A 16023-nucleotide genomic window follows, 5' to 3' on the forward strand; every position below is an offset into this window, starting at 1 on the left:
GGCTGTCAGCTATAATTTTTACACATGAAAAGTCAGATTAAAATGAAAGTCAAGGCCATGGTTGAGGAAAGAAAGTTTAAAACCCCCAAATTTTAGAGCAGTGTGTAGGGAGACTAAGGCAGGGCCTTATCTGAGTTGAATGTAGGGTTGGGTGTGGTACATCCCTGCAGGTCAATGTCTGGCCGATTTGCTGGCAAAGATAATCGTGAAGGTACAGGAGGGGCTTCCGGTATGGCTGGTTCTTCATGAGTGGCAGAGACCTGTTCTATCCAGGAAAGCAGTGGAGCTGACCTGGGGACGAAGGTCTGAGAGTCTAGAGGGAACCAGGGCAACTGGTCCATCAAGAGTGCTTTCTAACAGTTCAAAGTATACTGATTTTAGACAGTGAAAATCCAAGTCTTTAGTTGCTTCTTAACATTCATCTTCACACCAGCTTGGTTTTTAGTGATTATTTTATCCTGACCTGGAGTAAAATGAGAAACAAAACAAACAGCCAAGACATAAAACGATTGCTTCTGAAGCTACATTCTTTGTGAAATACTTCCCACTTGCTTTTTTGTCTTGTTTGGATGAAATAATCATAACAGGTAACAGTTCTTAGTTTAAAAAAAACTAATACCGCCTGGCAGATTTTGACACTCATCATAGGACATAGGTGGTGTGACATTTCTCCCTGCCCCCACACTATCATCATCTCCTGCAGTGCCGAGGATTGAACCCGTGACCATGTTAATGTTAGGCGACTGTCCCGAGACAGCCATAGTCTCAACATCCAGGCATCTCCTTTTTAAATCCCAAAACCTGGGATGCATGGCTGTCACGTACATTCAGAAGGTCATCGACACAGTTGATGTTAGGATATGGCTTCCTGGCTGGTTCGTAGGCTGTTTGTCCACATAGGAAATGCATGTCAAGAATGTATGATGGCTCAGTGTCAAGTTTGATTCTGCTTGGCCCCAGGTTTAAGTTGCTTTTCATCCTTCTCCAGCAGGAACTGGGACAACTCATCTAGTTTTAATGGCGTGCTGGTTGTTCTGTATCCTGAGGTTAGGAGGCAAGCTCCTAAAAGCCCCTCTCTATAAAATAGTTGCTTTTTAGATGTTTTATTAGTACTGCTGCTGGTTATTTTAATTAGCAGTATGTTTTATTTGCACCCCTCGGCCATTTGAGAAAGATTGTAATTCAGATAAACAAAACAATATCTGATGTTCTGGAACACCCACACCTGCCATCTGGGCTTCACCCCAGAGCTGCTCTGTTGGCAATGCAGCCAGCAGAGAGAACGGAGGTGATTGTGGCATGATGAGATGCTTCAAATGCCGATTCCTGGAGAGCTTGATTCATGAGTGTTTTTCTCCCCTACTCTTCATTCTAAAAAACTAATATCATTTGTTTTGATTTCTTTTATTAGCGTGTATTGGTTGCATATATTAATGTGGTTCTAGGTGTTATTTCCGTATACACATGTGGCGTACATGGATTAAATCCAGTTTGCTTTCTCCCACCTGAGTCATTTTCAAATGGGTCATGTTCTTTTATTCAGTAACTCCCTCTCTAAAGATAAGTCCCACATCGCGAAAAGAACTTTGTTTTCACAGTATACACATTTCTGACAGTGTTTGCAGACTTCTGTGAATGCCTCATTGATGGTTTGACTGTGTGGGCACCCAGAACAAGGGAACTCCTCCACTTAAGTTCTTTCAGTGAAACCATGAACTTGGTGTCTCTTACTTAAAAAAAAAAAAAAGCAGAAAAACTATTATTTGTTTTATGAGTAGATACATATACTCACTCCCTTGTTAGTGGAAGCACCGTGCTTCAGTTTTAGGGCTAATGTTTTGGTGGATGTGGCTTCTCTCCCCTTCTCCTTCTCTCCCCTTTTATAAGTGCAATGTCTGGCGTCTGCCAAGGACGAGACAAGATAGAATGTGAGAGGTGCATGCAGACTTCGGAGTTCTCTCTTCGTTTAAGTAGATGCTTGTTACAGACTTCTAAGGCTGGAAAAGTGTGGAGCTTTTTTTTTTTTTTCCTTTGCAGAGAGAACTTACCACGCTAAGTTAGAGCATGTTCCCTCTGAAAAGTTTTTTTTTTCAATAAAAACATTAAATCATTTGTGCCTGTATGTGATGATGTATGCATATGGATGTATGTATGTGTATGTGTGGTTGTTGGCTCCTTCCACCTTTACTCAGGTTCCAGGAGTTGAATTCAGGTGGCCTGGCTATGTAGCAACTGCCTTTACCCACTGGGGTATGTTACTGGTCCCTGCCTGAACATTTCTTTTGTTGTTTTGTTTAAGAAATTATTTTACATTCATTTATTTATCTATCTATTGAGAGAGAGAGAGAGAGAGAGAGAGAGAGAGAGAGAGAGAGAGAGAGAGAGAGAGAAGAGAATATGCATGTGCCATGTGCTTTATGTCCACCTCTAGGTCAGGGGACAGCCTTTGGGGGGTCAGTTCTCTCCTTCCACTATGTGGGATTTGAGACCTGGGGATTGAATTCAAGTTATCAGGCTTGGTGGCAGGTGCCTTTCCCCTCTGAGCCATCTTGCCAATCCCTGCCTGAACATAATTAAGGAAAGGGGAATATATCAGCTTAGATTACCAACCAATAATTTTGTTTTAAAATATTTACAAGTGAAATTCTGTCCCTTTGATTTTTTTTTTTTTTTTTTTAGACAGGGTTTCTCTGTGTAGTTTTGGTGCCTGTCCTGGATCTCACTCTGTAGACCAGCTGGTTTTGAACTCACAGAGATCCGCCTGCCTCTGCCTCCTGAGTGCTGGGATTAAAGGTGTGCGCTACCGCCTGGCTGATTTTTTTTTTTTTAAACACTAAAAATGTTTGAAATTCCACTGATTATACGAGTGTTAATGTGAGAGATGTAGCATTTTAGGAAACAGGGTCTCTATTATCTTCTACTTTATTGCCCCATCCCTTTCCCATCCTTTATTTCTGAGGTCCTTTGACTACTTGATGGGGTTTAAGTATGTGCTCAGAGCTCACTTGCTGGGAACCTAGTTTCCAATGTAGTAGTGTTGAGAGTGAGCTCTCTAATGGGTTGAGCTCTCGCTAGTGGTTAGGTGTGTGAAAGCCCTGCCCTCATGAATGGACTAGCGCCACCCATAGGTATGAGCTACCACTAGTGGTTAGTGTGTGAAAGCCCTGCCCTCATGAATGGACTAGTGCCACCCGTAGGTATGAGCCACCACTAGTGGTTAGGTGTGTGAAAGCCCTGCCCTCATGAATGGACTAGCGCCACCCATAGGTATAAGCCACCACTAGTGGTTAGTGTGTGAAAGCCCTGCCCTCATGAATGGACTAGCGCCACCCGTAGGTATGAGCCACCACTAGTGGTTAGGTGTGTGAAAGCCCTGCCCTCATGAATGGACTAGCGCCACCCGTAGGTATGAGCCACCACTAGTGGTTAGTGTGTGAAAGCCCTGCCCTCATGAATGGACTAGCGCCACCCGTAGGTATGAGCTACCACTAGTGGTTAGGTGTGTGAAAGCCCTGCCCTCATGAATGGACTAGCGCCACCTGTAGGTATGAGCTGCGCACATTTGGGTTTTGGATGACACTGCAGATGGCATCTGTCGCTCCCTGCTGTCTTGCTTTCTGTCACAGAATGATATAGCACAAAGACCCCACCAGATACCACACTGATCTCTTGAACTTTTAGCCTTCATCACTGTGAGAACCAAATAGATCCCTGCTTTTTATGGATTACCCAGTCTCAGGTATTTTGTTATAGCAGCAGAAACAGCCTTTTCGTTGTAAAAAATATTGCAAATTATTTTTTGGTAAACATTTTTAAATGTGTTGTGTTGTATGTGTGTGTTTGTGTGTGTGTCTGCACACATGGTGTATTCATGTTGGGGCACACATGTCATGGTGTGCATGTAGAGGTCAGAGGACAACTTTCTGGAGTCTCTTCTCTCCTTGGACCTTTATGTGGGTTCCGAGGATCCATTAAACTTAAGTTGTCATGTTTGTGCAGCAGCCGCCTTTCCCTGCGGAGCCACCTCCCTTGCCCTGGCCCTCTTTGTGGTTGTTAGTCTACAGATTGCAGCCCCATTCATGCCTGTGCTTAAAATATGAATGGGTTGCATCAGGAGATGTTGGAAAAGTTAAATTAGCAATCAAATCTAAGGCTTTCTTGCCATTCTAAAAAACCAACCAAACAAAAAAAACCTTGTAAGTTAAAAAAAACCTCACTATAAAGCAAAAACCCTTCATGTGATACACGAAAGTCAAGAATGGGAAGAAGAGTCAGATCCTACAAGACTTTTTATGTGCACTGACATGTGAAAGTATATTCTACAAATGCACGCATGCCTGATCCAGTACAACTGTGCAATACCAGTAGTGGATGATAATTTCAGAATTATGTTTACTCTCCTAAGTTCTAAGAAAATTAGAGTTTGTTTATCATTCACTGGATATAGTATGTTAAAAACTTTTTATATTCTTGATTGTGTTTGAAATATCCATTAATGAAAATATTGCATCATGATATTGAAGTTGAGACTTTATGGGGTTAAACACAGGTATAATAATGAGAATGATTTTTGTGCTTCGTTTATACATTGATGCTGAAAACAGTAGAGAATTTTTAGAAAAGGTTTGCACCAAGTAGCACCATTGGAATGGTTGTCTTCCATGTTGGCTCTGTGTCTGTATGTGTCTGTGTACACCACGAATGTCTTGCCTCTGTACCCAGGCTTACATGCTTTGGCTACCCTGTGTATTGGTCCCCAGTGTAAGGTTACAGTGTAATAGCCTCTGGTTGGTTTAGGTTGAGCCTGACAGAGTTGTTCCTGCGAATTATGCCTCATTTCTTGTATACAGGCTGGTCCTATGTCACTGATGACTTCTCAGGCTTTTCTGGTTGGACCAGGGCTTCGTGGTCTACAGTGCTATATTTACAAAGACCCTGTGAACTTAATTGGCCTGTTTTCCTATTTTCTTGTTCATCAGTACATTGTAGCCTGATCATTACTTTGTTTTTAACTGCCTGTGATGATGTCAGGTTTTCTGAAGTGCAGGTTTTCTTGGTATGGACCACTGTAGGCTTTTATTTATGTTTAGACTCATCAGTCACGTTGGGCCCGTTATGTACTGACGAGGTGGTAATCTGTGATTGACTTGTATGTCAACTTTTGAATGAGCCTCGAGAGCCCTATTATCAGTGCACAGCTGCTCATCCATGGTAGAATGGCAGGTTTGATGAAGCAGTGTCTGACCTGATTCTCATCACTAAATGGAGCAAAGAAATCTAGGGTGCTTCAGTTCTCTTGCATAGCCAAGTTTAAAGGTGAATAGATACCCTGAAACTAAGATCAGTATGTTCTAGATTTTTAGAAGACGTGTAACTCAACAGGTAGAGAGGTGTAAAAGTCACCACGGCAGATCCGTCATCTGTGGGCACTGATCCAAGTTTATATGCAGCCAAGGTACTTTTCCTGGAATTCTGATCCCCATCACCATTTGCTCTTTCACCAGTGCTTGTATATACTTCATGGAAAATAGTTTCTCCTTAAGCCCCCCCCCCCCCCAGTTATTAAAATGAAATCTAAACCCAGTGAGGGTCGTGTTTTGTAACTGCCCAGGGAAATTCTTGGCTCAGTGCATTTTTTGGTCTAAGTGAAGCTCTGGGCTTTTAAACAGCAATATTAATAATATTACCTAACCATTTCTTTTTCAACCCCTTCCATGTTCCTCCTTCTCATCCCCTACCAAGGAAGGCTAGCCAAGTGTCTGATGGCATCATTACCACAGCAGTCCGATCTAGTTTAGCTAGTTCTTAGCAAGCTTAAAAAAGAAAAAAGCCCTGCTCTTTGAGCATTTGTTTTGCGGTTACCATAATTCTGTTATTTTTTCCCACGAAGCCAATGCCAACAATAAACTCAAATTCACTGAGTGGTGCATTTGTGGCAAGTGTTGACTCTGTAGTATTGCACAGTAATTCCTTCAGATTTGCTGTATTTTATCTTTTCAGCGATCTTTCCCAAGTTGCTTTTTTAGCCTTTCACCGTTTGTATGCAGCTCTGCTCTTAAATATTCATAACCATCCTGTACAGTGCTTGGTGGTTGCTGGAATTATCTGGTCTCCACGATTCTTGGATTGCTTTGCTGAAGAGCCGGAAGAAGTCATCTGTTAGAAGGAGTGGAAAGGAACTCTTGATGTGTCTTTTTAAAAAACACACAAATATTGTGAATCGAGCCTAACCCTGCACTCAGAGCTTCGTTTGGTGTCTAATTAGGACCACATTGATGCCTGCTGCAGCTGGCAGCCCCTGGCTGTCGCCTTTTTTTTTTTTTTTTTTTTATTGTGACCCTTGATCCCTGTGACCTTTCCTGGGGTTAGTCCTAGGCCCTTTCCATTGTGTCAGTGCTGGAGTGGCTCATGTGGAGTTGATTATTTCTTTGCTCCCTTGGCCTTTTTGGTGCCACAACTCCCACGTCACTTCCATTTTTCTCCCTCCACTCTTGCTGGTCCTCAGTGAAAGGAAACACTTTGGCAGGCAGCAGGGCCGTTTGTATGTTTGACTGGCTCTGCTGAAACTCGGGGGAGGGGGAGGGAAGGTTGAAAAACCTGTGGGTGCCAGCCTTTAAGAAGAAGGTTGACCTGAAGGATGGCAAGGTCATTAGTAAGTGTGCAAGGATGGCACTGTATTTCATACTTGGGAGGGCTTCCCTCGGTGAGAGGAGCAGGACTTGGGAGTCCAATAACTTGTGACTCTCCCATGAGATTGACAGATTCCTTCTCTAAGCTCCAGGCTATGCAGCATGTCAGAGAATAAATACATCATTGTCAGTTGCACGTGACTGTTTTAAGGGATGCTTTAGTTTGTAAGCAGACCCCCCGCCCCTCCCCGAGCCAGAATGGCAGACTGTTAGATCATGTATTTGTTGTGGCTAATAACGATGATATGTTTTTTTTGCTGCTTCTTGCCTCACCCTCCTTCAGTCCCTCTTGTAAAACTACTGAAAGATGAAGGCCAGCTGTTTTCTCATTTTGTGAGACCTCATGTACCAAGCGAGGAGACTCACCCATCAAAGCCTTTAGTCATTATGAAGGAGTGACAGTTTGGGGATGTGGGACATGTTTGACTACCTAGCTCATAGCACCTTTTTAAAGTACATTAGAGGTTGGGGCCGGGGATTGAGATTGATTTAGTGACATTTCAGGACTGATTTTTTTTTTTTCAATCAAGCCTGTTCAATCTCATCCTTGGATAATCGGTTCTGCCTCCCCTTTTTAAGTACTTCCAGCAGTAGCCTTGCTGGGACTCTTAGTTTTGAAAAGGGAATTTCTGCTTCTTCAAATGTAATGCCCTCTCAGGATTCAGCCTGGGGTACCCAACAGTTTGCTGCTGGCCTCCACAAGTCCCCATTCTGCTGGGCCGCCATCAGCTCTCTTAGAGTCCTGCTTACATCCAACTCAGCATCTCCACAGGTACACTCCATTCCCTGCAGCACCTTCCAGACAGTAAGCACAAAGGCCTGCTGTTTCTCATGGATTTCCTGTCTGAGAAAATGCAGACCATCTCCACAGTCACTTGTCTTCGTCAGAACTACAGACAGTCACTTCAGGTCCTTCTTTACTCTCCGAGCAGCCAGGAAACAGGAAGTGGATAGACAGATGGGTTCTGGTGATGTCTGAGAGGCGCATTCTTTTTCAGACCTGATCTCTTGTGGACTGCTTCCTATCAGTTCTACCTTTTACATCATTTAAGTATGTCCAGGTCTTAGGGATTTTCAAATCCCTAAAATTTCTGACGGTTTCTCTAGTACAAGTTCCTTTCTCTTTCACACCAGCCTCCCTAATCCTTCTTCAGCTGCTCTCCACATCGCAATGGCTTTTCAGAGGTGCAGGTCTGAGCATGCCCTCTGCTGTAGAAAATACCCCTTCTCTGTCGAATACCTTAATGTGATTTTTATATAATTTTTGTTTTGTTTTTTCTCCAGTTTCTGTGTACCTAGGTAACTTTCCCTCACTGGATATAGTACCCCACCCCCATGCTCCTGTTCTTCCTTACTCTGTGTGTAGATTCTGTACACACATTGTCTGTACTTTCTAGAACCCATCCTTCCATTCCTTCTCCCCGCTTCACTGTCCTCTCCCCTGCCTTCCCTAAATTAGTAATCTGATTTCATTTAACGTACCTTTGCTTGTCTTGTGTCCAGCCTTTTTATTCTGGTGCTGTCTGTGTTCCTGCTCTTTTCTCAGCTGAGCTGCAATTTACTGTGGTTCAGGGCTACTCCTTCCTGAGCTTTGTACTTCTTACAGCATCTCGAGAACCCAAGACGTCCTGTGTGTGGACTCATCAGTTCAAAGAATGTGGCTGCAAGAGACGGCTTCATGGGGAACGATGTTAGTGTCTTCACTAAGTTATTGAAGTATTTTAAATGAAGGGAGACTTAGCAGGAGACTCAGAGTTGTATATGATTAATATTCAGGTAGTTACATGTGCTCTCTTGGATTATTTTTGCTTTTTAAATGGCTTCTGTGTGACTTCCCTGATTATAACTGTACTGGATTAATCTTACGGCACTTAACCAAGGTTTTTTTTTCTCTAAGCATATCCTAGATTTTAGTTACTGCAGAAAAATATTTTTTCTCAACAGTTGCTAAATGGCACATTTTGAAACTGAAAAGAGGAATCCATTCTCTCTCTTTTTTTAAGATCACATTTCCTGAAGAATAAGATTCCCTTTAAAATGAAAACTAATTTTAAAAATTCACTATTTTGAAGAACTATTACTGATTCCAAAGCCAAGTTTTTGTTCACAATTAGGGGAACAGAGAAAGGGAGGGCTAGAAAGAGAGCCTTGATCAGCCTTGGGGGAGATGGGGGGTTCTGGGGAGGGGGGTAATTCAGAAAGAGAGCCTTGATCAGCCTTAGGAAAGCAAAATTGATGCTTCAAAAACAAAGTAATCAAATCTAAAGACTCAGGAAGGGCTTTCCCCGAAGGACCATTTTGGCAGCATGTTGAAGAGGGTTATACAAGCAGCGAGTTCACAACCTGAACAATGAGTTAAGCAAGCATTAGGGAAGTGTTTCCTCTCCGAGCTAAGATGAGACATATCTTTAGCTCCCCGCTGCCACAGCACCTCTGCTGAGCCCAGCACGGCACAGAAAGTATGGCACACACACAAATCACCTGTGTAGGGAAGGGCACGGCTTCAATCCTGGTTACTTAGGAAACAGCAGCTCCTCTTTGAACCTCAAGATTCAAGGAGCAGAACTTTGCCAGATGGCATTACAGCTTTCCTCAGTGTGGAGGAAAGAGTCGAGCTGATTTGTAGACAAACGGGCCTGTGCCTTGTAGCTGCCATACTTTCTTTTTGATGTTCTGCTGTCTGTGGGAGCCTCTGTCCTACCAGAGCCTTTCCTGGGAGCACGGTGACTATGAAGCATCTTTTTGGGACTGTAGTGGATGGGTGTGATTACATTGGAATGAACTTCATCTGAACGTATGAAAGAGACAGAAGGACTTTCTCATGGTCCATGAGTTCCCTCTGAAACCAGTGAGTTAGAGAAACCTTAGCAGGTGTGTGTGTGTGTGTGTTGCCTAATTAATTGCACCTAGTTCATTTCACTACCTCCATAAGTTCGGAAAAGAGGTGTGTGTGTGTGTATTTCTATTGTGTATATATATGTTTATATGGTGGATGGACCAAAAAAAAAGCACTATGGGATATATATATATATATATATATATATATATATATATATATATATATAAAATTTTATTTCTATTTTATGGTCATCGGTGTTTTGCCTGCATGTATGTCTGTGTGAGGGTGTCAGAAACCCTGGAACTGGAGTTGCAGACAGGTGTGAGCTGCCATGTGGGTGCTGGGAATTGAACCTGGCTCCTCTGGAAGAGCTGCCAGTGCTCTTAACCATTAGGCCATTCCCCCAGCCTGAGAGTATATTTTTGGACAGCAATTTAAAGTTCTGAATGCCAGCAGACTTTTGCATATAAATGTATTTTTAGAGAAATACACATTATAAATTAAAACCACACAGTAACTACAGTGTCTCCTTATCCTCCTTTATGATGGATTTAGAGTAAAAAGCAGATTTTTGTATCAATGATCTTTTCTGTCATTGGAAGGTCAAAGGTAAACAGTGTGTGATTAATGTAGATGGAGCGTCATGTACTTGAATGAGTTGAGCAGTTATACTTTATATCTATATTTGGCTTACACAGTGCATGGATCTGCACCTTAAACGGAGGGGAGAGTCACCTTCCTGTACTGATGGTGGTTGTTGGAAATGGTGCTGTACACTGTGGCTTCTTTTTAGAGAGTACCTTGATGATATGTGTGTAAAAATCTTTAAAATGTTCATATCCTTGATGTAGGAATTCTACTTCCAAGAATATAACCTCAAGACACATAATTTAAAGAGTATCTAAAGATTTATGAATGATACTCATTCATACACATGACATGTATGTGCACATGTACTCGGGATATATATATATAAACATTTATATTAAAAAGTAACTTAACTATCCCAAAAGGATAATTTAATTAGATTATATCCGTATATTATACACATATATTTATGTATATCCACCCAATAGAGTATGTGGTGGTTTGAATGAAAATGGTCCCTAAAGGTTCATCGAGTGACATTATTTGAAAGGATTGGGATCTATGACCTTGTTAGAGGAAGTGTGTCACTGGAGGTGGGCTTTGAGGTTTCAGAAGCTCAAGCCAATCCCAATGTCTCTCTCTCTCTTCTTGCTGCCTGCCAATCCAGTTGTAGAACTCGTGGCTCCTTCTCCAGCACCATGTCTTGCCATGCTTCACACCATAATGATAATGGACTAAACTTCTGTGCTTGTCAGTCAGCTCTCAATTAAATGTTTTCCTTTATCAGAGTTGCTGTGGTCATGGTGTCTCTTCACAGCAATAGAAACCCTAGCTAAGACAGAGTATCTGCTAGTGTTACATGGTCATAAAAGGTTTTAATAAGAAGAAAGATAACTAGATAAGAGATTATTAAAAGGATTTAAAATTATTACACACTCCTATCTTAGTAATGTGTATATATACACGTGTGCAGAGGATTGGGAAGGCGTGTATCAGAATGCTGATGAGTTTTCACTGGGTGTTGGGACGTTCATCTTTATTTTTCCCTATGTGTTTTCTGCACATCCTACATATTCTATGCTGAATGGTTGTGTTTTTTTTAATGAATATTTATAGATGTTTTCTCTTAACCATTTTCTTTTATAAAACTAACACATTCATTGTCAATTATGTGAGGAAAAGACATGGAACATTTTGTTTAGCACAGCATTATGTTAACACTGAATATTTTTGAAAAGTGTTAAATGAGATAAATGATAAAGTTAAAAAAAGTATAATTTTAGGGCTGGAGAGATGGCTCAGCGGGTAAGAGCACTGGCTGTTCTTCCAGAGGTCCTGAGTTCAATTCCCAGCAACCACAAGGTGGCTCACAACCATCTGTAATGAGATCTGGTGCCCTCTTCTGGCATGCAGGCAGAACACTGTATACATAATAAATAAATCTTTAAAAAAATTATGATTTTAATCAGAATTCTGTCCCATCTGATGTGATTAAAGTCTGAATTCTGGTTTTACGTTTTACAGGGAAATTCCTGAATGCTGTGTTTGCCACACTAGAGGTCAAAGAACCTCAGGCAGGTGATGTGTCCACGAGGTGTGTGGTGTAGGGGGAATGCTGCTTCTCTGGACCTTCATTCTGTTGGTCCCTATTTCCACTTCAGCAGAGAGGGCGAGAGGAGCATAGGATGACACCTGTGTTGAGGCAGGGAGGGCTGTTTCTGCCCACGGTCATGGTAAACATCTGCGGTGAGAGATTTGGCATGCCTGGTAGGGCCACCTGTGTGGGATGTGGCAGGAGCCTTCTTTCATTGGGATAAACTTGGTCAAGCAAAAGTATTTATTACCCAGGGGAACGCAGGGAAAATTGGGTGCATCTGTTCGTGGGCTGGGGGAGAGAAGTAACTCAAATAGCAGTAACCCTAATATTAAAGGCATTGCATTTTTGACAAAGGAGATACTTTTGAAATGGACATGGCATTGAGCGACTTATTTCCGGTGTTGCTCATGGGTCTCCTTTGTACCCATCTTGCCTTTTGTGCTGTGAGTGATGTGTAGTGATGAGGTTGTGAGAGTCCATTGCTGCTGAGTACAAGTCACCAGACCCATAGACAACATTACCATTACAGTCCTCTAACACAGAGCTCTCTGTGCACAGAGGTCAAGCCCACAGATATTTAGTAAGTGCCTCTTATGGACATAGGTTCTTTCTAACTTCCAAGATCAACTGAGATCATGTCTGTAATCCCAGCGCCAAGGAGTTAGAGGCAGCAGGATCATTGCAAGTTTGAGGCTAGCCTGGGTTACATAGTTAGAGGCTAGCCATGAGTACTCAGTGAAACCCTGTCTGAAAGTGTCCAAGAACGGCCCAGTAGGCTTTATCAAGGAGGCTTCTGTGTGGTCCATATTGAGGTAAAAATAATGAGCTGTGAAACTTCAAAGAGCAGCTGTAAATTAGGTCACAAGTGAGGGTTAAAGTTCACTGTAAAATCTACGTCGCTGCCTATTAATAAATAAATAGTTGGAGAAAGATTTGGCAAAAGGAAGAAGCAATCCTCCATGTCCATATTTTCTCAGAAAGTGTCTCCTGTTACCAAGTCATATGAATGTTTACTTTGTCTTCACACCGCTGCTGTGTCTGTCCTTAGCCTTAAACTAGGAGAATCCAAATAAATCCAAAGGTTTTTCACACAACTGACCCCTTCTGCCAACGAGTACGTTAGTACATCTGCTCCCACTTCTGGAAGGGGTCACCAAGAAAAAAAAAATGGAAAGGTTGACCTGATGTCAGTGATCTAGATAAGCTTAAGTTTGTAAGCTTTCAGACTCTGGAGTAGGAGAACAGAGATGAGCACATCCTGAGACACTGTTTTATATTACTTATTATTATTATTATTACGATGATGATGATGATGATGATGATGATTATGTTTTATATTACTGCCCAGTTACATTCCTAACATATTGTTAAGATAGCCCATCATTCTGTTTTGTTGTGTTCCATAGTCATGGAGTCTGTTTCCAGCCCTGGCCAAGCAGGAACGCAGGGCAGGATCTGCAGAGGTTACTGATAACCTTGCCCAGCATAACACCTAGCATGGTAGGGGTGTTGTTGTAGTTGTTGTTGGTGGTGGTTAATACACTTTTGCTGATTTTTATTTATTTATTTATTTGTTTATTTGTTTTTTTCGAGACAGGGTTTCTCCGTGTAGTTTTAGTGCCTGTCCTGGATCTTGCTCTGTAGACCAGGCTGGCCTCGAACTCACAGAGATCCACCTGCCTCTGCCTCCAGAGTGCTGGGATTAAAGGCGTGTGCCACCACCGTTCGGCTCTGATTTTTAAAATTAGATGCACGAGTGAATAAATGAAGGAACAAATGGTGTAGCTGGAATATATTAAGTTCAGATGTCAGTTTTTATTAGCTATGATTGCACATATGGGAATTTCATTATATTAAAGTAGTCCTTTCATTTTAAGGGACATTATAGAATGCTTCTGGAAAATAGAGTTTTACAGCATTGAAAATGCTTGCTCTTAAGGAGGATACACCATGTTCCGTGGAAAAGTGAGAGCAAAGCAGAAGGATGTCTAGGGGGGACTTAGCCAAATCTGGAAGATGCACAGACGTTCTTAAACTTACTCATTTTATTTATCTTACTCATTGTCCACCTCTCCCATTAGAATGTAAGGTTTAAACTTGGGTCTGTGTTATTTACTTTTATTTTTGTAATGGAAACTGTCTAGCCTTTAGGATAGTATCTGCTATATAATAAATATTCAAAAACGTTTGTTGCATGAATAAATTATATATATATATATACATATATATATATATATTTCTAAATTGTCTCTAAAAAGAACTCATTGGTTCTACCCCCACCCATCATATACGTGGTGATTTGTCTCCATGTTCTTGCCAGTCCTGGAATTTATGGACTGTCTCTAGCCAAAAAACCAAAACCAAAACCAAAAGCAAGCCAGAAACAACCTTTCCCTCAGGTGGCATCTGTCGGAGCCGTTCATCTGTCTGCTGCCATTTTCTTGCTGTTTTCCTGCTGCATGGCAAAATTGGGACGTCTCTATCCTTCTTTCCCCCACTGTTGGCTGCTCTCTGTGGTTCCCGTTAAGTTGGCCTTTCTCTGCTGACCCAATCTTGCCAACATCATCAGCGTCTGAGCTGCACCTTTTGGATGGCAGCTGGACTTGCTTTGTGTCTCACCTGGCCTGCGACAGCTGAGACTAGAGAGAGCTTTCTCCTGGATTCCACCCCTTCATTGCGCCATTCTTCACATTCCCATTGATCCTCTGTTCCATCTCTAAAGGTCCTTGGTGGGCACGTCTTGTTCTCTAAGCGTATTTTCCATAGAAAAGCCTGAGATGACGCCGGCTTTCTTACCTCTGAAATCTGCGTTTCCAGCTCTGACTTCTCCCTGTGTCTCCAGACTCATTGGAGCAACTTTGGACCTCATAGTAGCAGCTGGATGTCCAGTAGACATTGTCACTGTTCCCCAGGCACACGGAAGTGCTGACTCTCCCCATCTTTACTTTGCATCCCCTGCTCTGGATTTTTAGAGTCAACAGGCATGCTTTTCTCTTTCCCACCAACCCCGAGAGTTATCCTTGCCATGTCTCTGCATCATCTCCTTGTGTTCTTTGGTTCTGCTGTAGACTGTGTCCTGAGTCCACTTGTGTTTCATTGTCACAGCTCACACTCATGTTTGCCACCCATCATGCCTTCATCTGTCCCCCAAGGGCCCAGTGTTTCCTGATGGCTCTTTTTCTTCCATTCTTGACCCACTCCAGCGTGTTCTCCATCAGCTCCGAGTAGTTCCTAGTAAAAAGCATCCTAGCCTCTTGGAAGAAGGAGCAGAGCTTCTAACCCCAGTTTAGTGTCTAGATGCATGTGTGGGTTGAGAAGGTAGGGATCATGAGGAGCCTAGGATAAGGTGTTCAGTTTAAAGATGTTAGCAGTTCTCATGGTTTAGATTCTCTTTCCTTTTTAATGTTTTCTAGTGAGCTGAGGCCTGGGCTTTCTCTGGAAGTCTTCCCTGCCTACTTCTGTAATTGGACGCTATGCATCCAGACCTCGGACCCTTATGGACACTGCTGTATGTTCTTGTTATTCCTTGTTCTTCTGCGAGTTCAGGTAAGAGGAGCACGATGGGGCTTTGGCTGAACCTTTCCTCATCTCAGTCTTTTTGCTTTATACTCGTGTGAAGGTGGATATATGTGTATGGTAATGTGTATTCACTGTGTAGCATTTATTACCTACTAAAAATACTGTGTGGGGCCTGGCATAACGGCACACCTTTAATCCTGGCACTTGGGAGGCAGAGGTAGGAGGATCTCTGTGAGTCTGAGACCGAGGTGGGCTTATGAATTTTTTATGAGCATTAAGAATTAACACATATAGAGATAAGAAACTGCCGTATAGACTCAGATGAAATGTATTTAATGTACTTTCTCTCTCTGCTTTTTCCCCCTTCCTCCTCCTTTCTTCTTTTGCACACGGGACTGTTCCCTTGCAGACTTGGCACCTTATTTTATTTCTGAACCACACTCTGCTGTCCAGAAGCTTGGTAGACCTGTGGTCCTACATTGTTCTGCTAAACCCGTCACTGCCCGCATCTCGTGGCTGCATAACGGGAAACGATTGGACAGAAACACGGAGCAGATTAAGATTCATCGGGGGACTCTGACCATCCTGTCTCTTAACCCTTCCCTTTCTGGTTTCTACCAGTGCATTGCCAACAACAGCATTGGTGCCATTGTGAGCAGCCCTGCAACAGTGTCCGCTGCAGGTGAGATTAGTTTGAGTCTTGTTTCTTTTTTTTTTTTTTTTTTTTTTTTGGTTTTTCAAGACAGGGTTTCTCTGTGTAGCTTTGTGCCTTTCCTAGAACTCACTTGGTA

General features: G+C 42.4%; 1 protein-coding gene across 1 annotated transcript in view; it reads left to right on the top strand.

The window, feature by feature from the left end:
* Cdon (cell adhesion associated, oncogene regulated) overlaps positions 1-16023 on the top strand; it is a 92807-nt gene that overhangs the window by 16389 nt on the left and 60395 nt on the right. The window contains exons 2-3 of the mRNA XM_059267605.1: positions 15127-15259; positions 15642-15914. Coding sequence (XP_059123588.1) covers positions 15187-15259; positions 15642-15914 — 346 coding nt within the window. The 5' untranslated portion in view covers positions 15127-15186. The remainder of the gene's footprint in view (positions 1-15126; positions 15260-15641; positions 15915-16023) is intronic.

Source organism: Peromyscus eremicus, chromosome 7, assembly GCF_949786415.1.
Source record: "Peromyscus eremicus chromosome 7, PerEre_H2_v1, whole genome shotgun sequence".
Classification (NCBI taxonomy): domain Eukaryota; kingdom Metazoa; phylum Chordata; class Mammalia; order Rodentia; family Cricetidae; genus Peromyscus; species Peromyscus eremicus.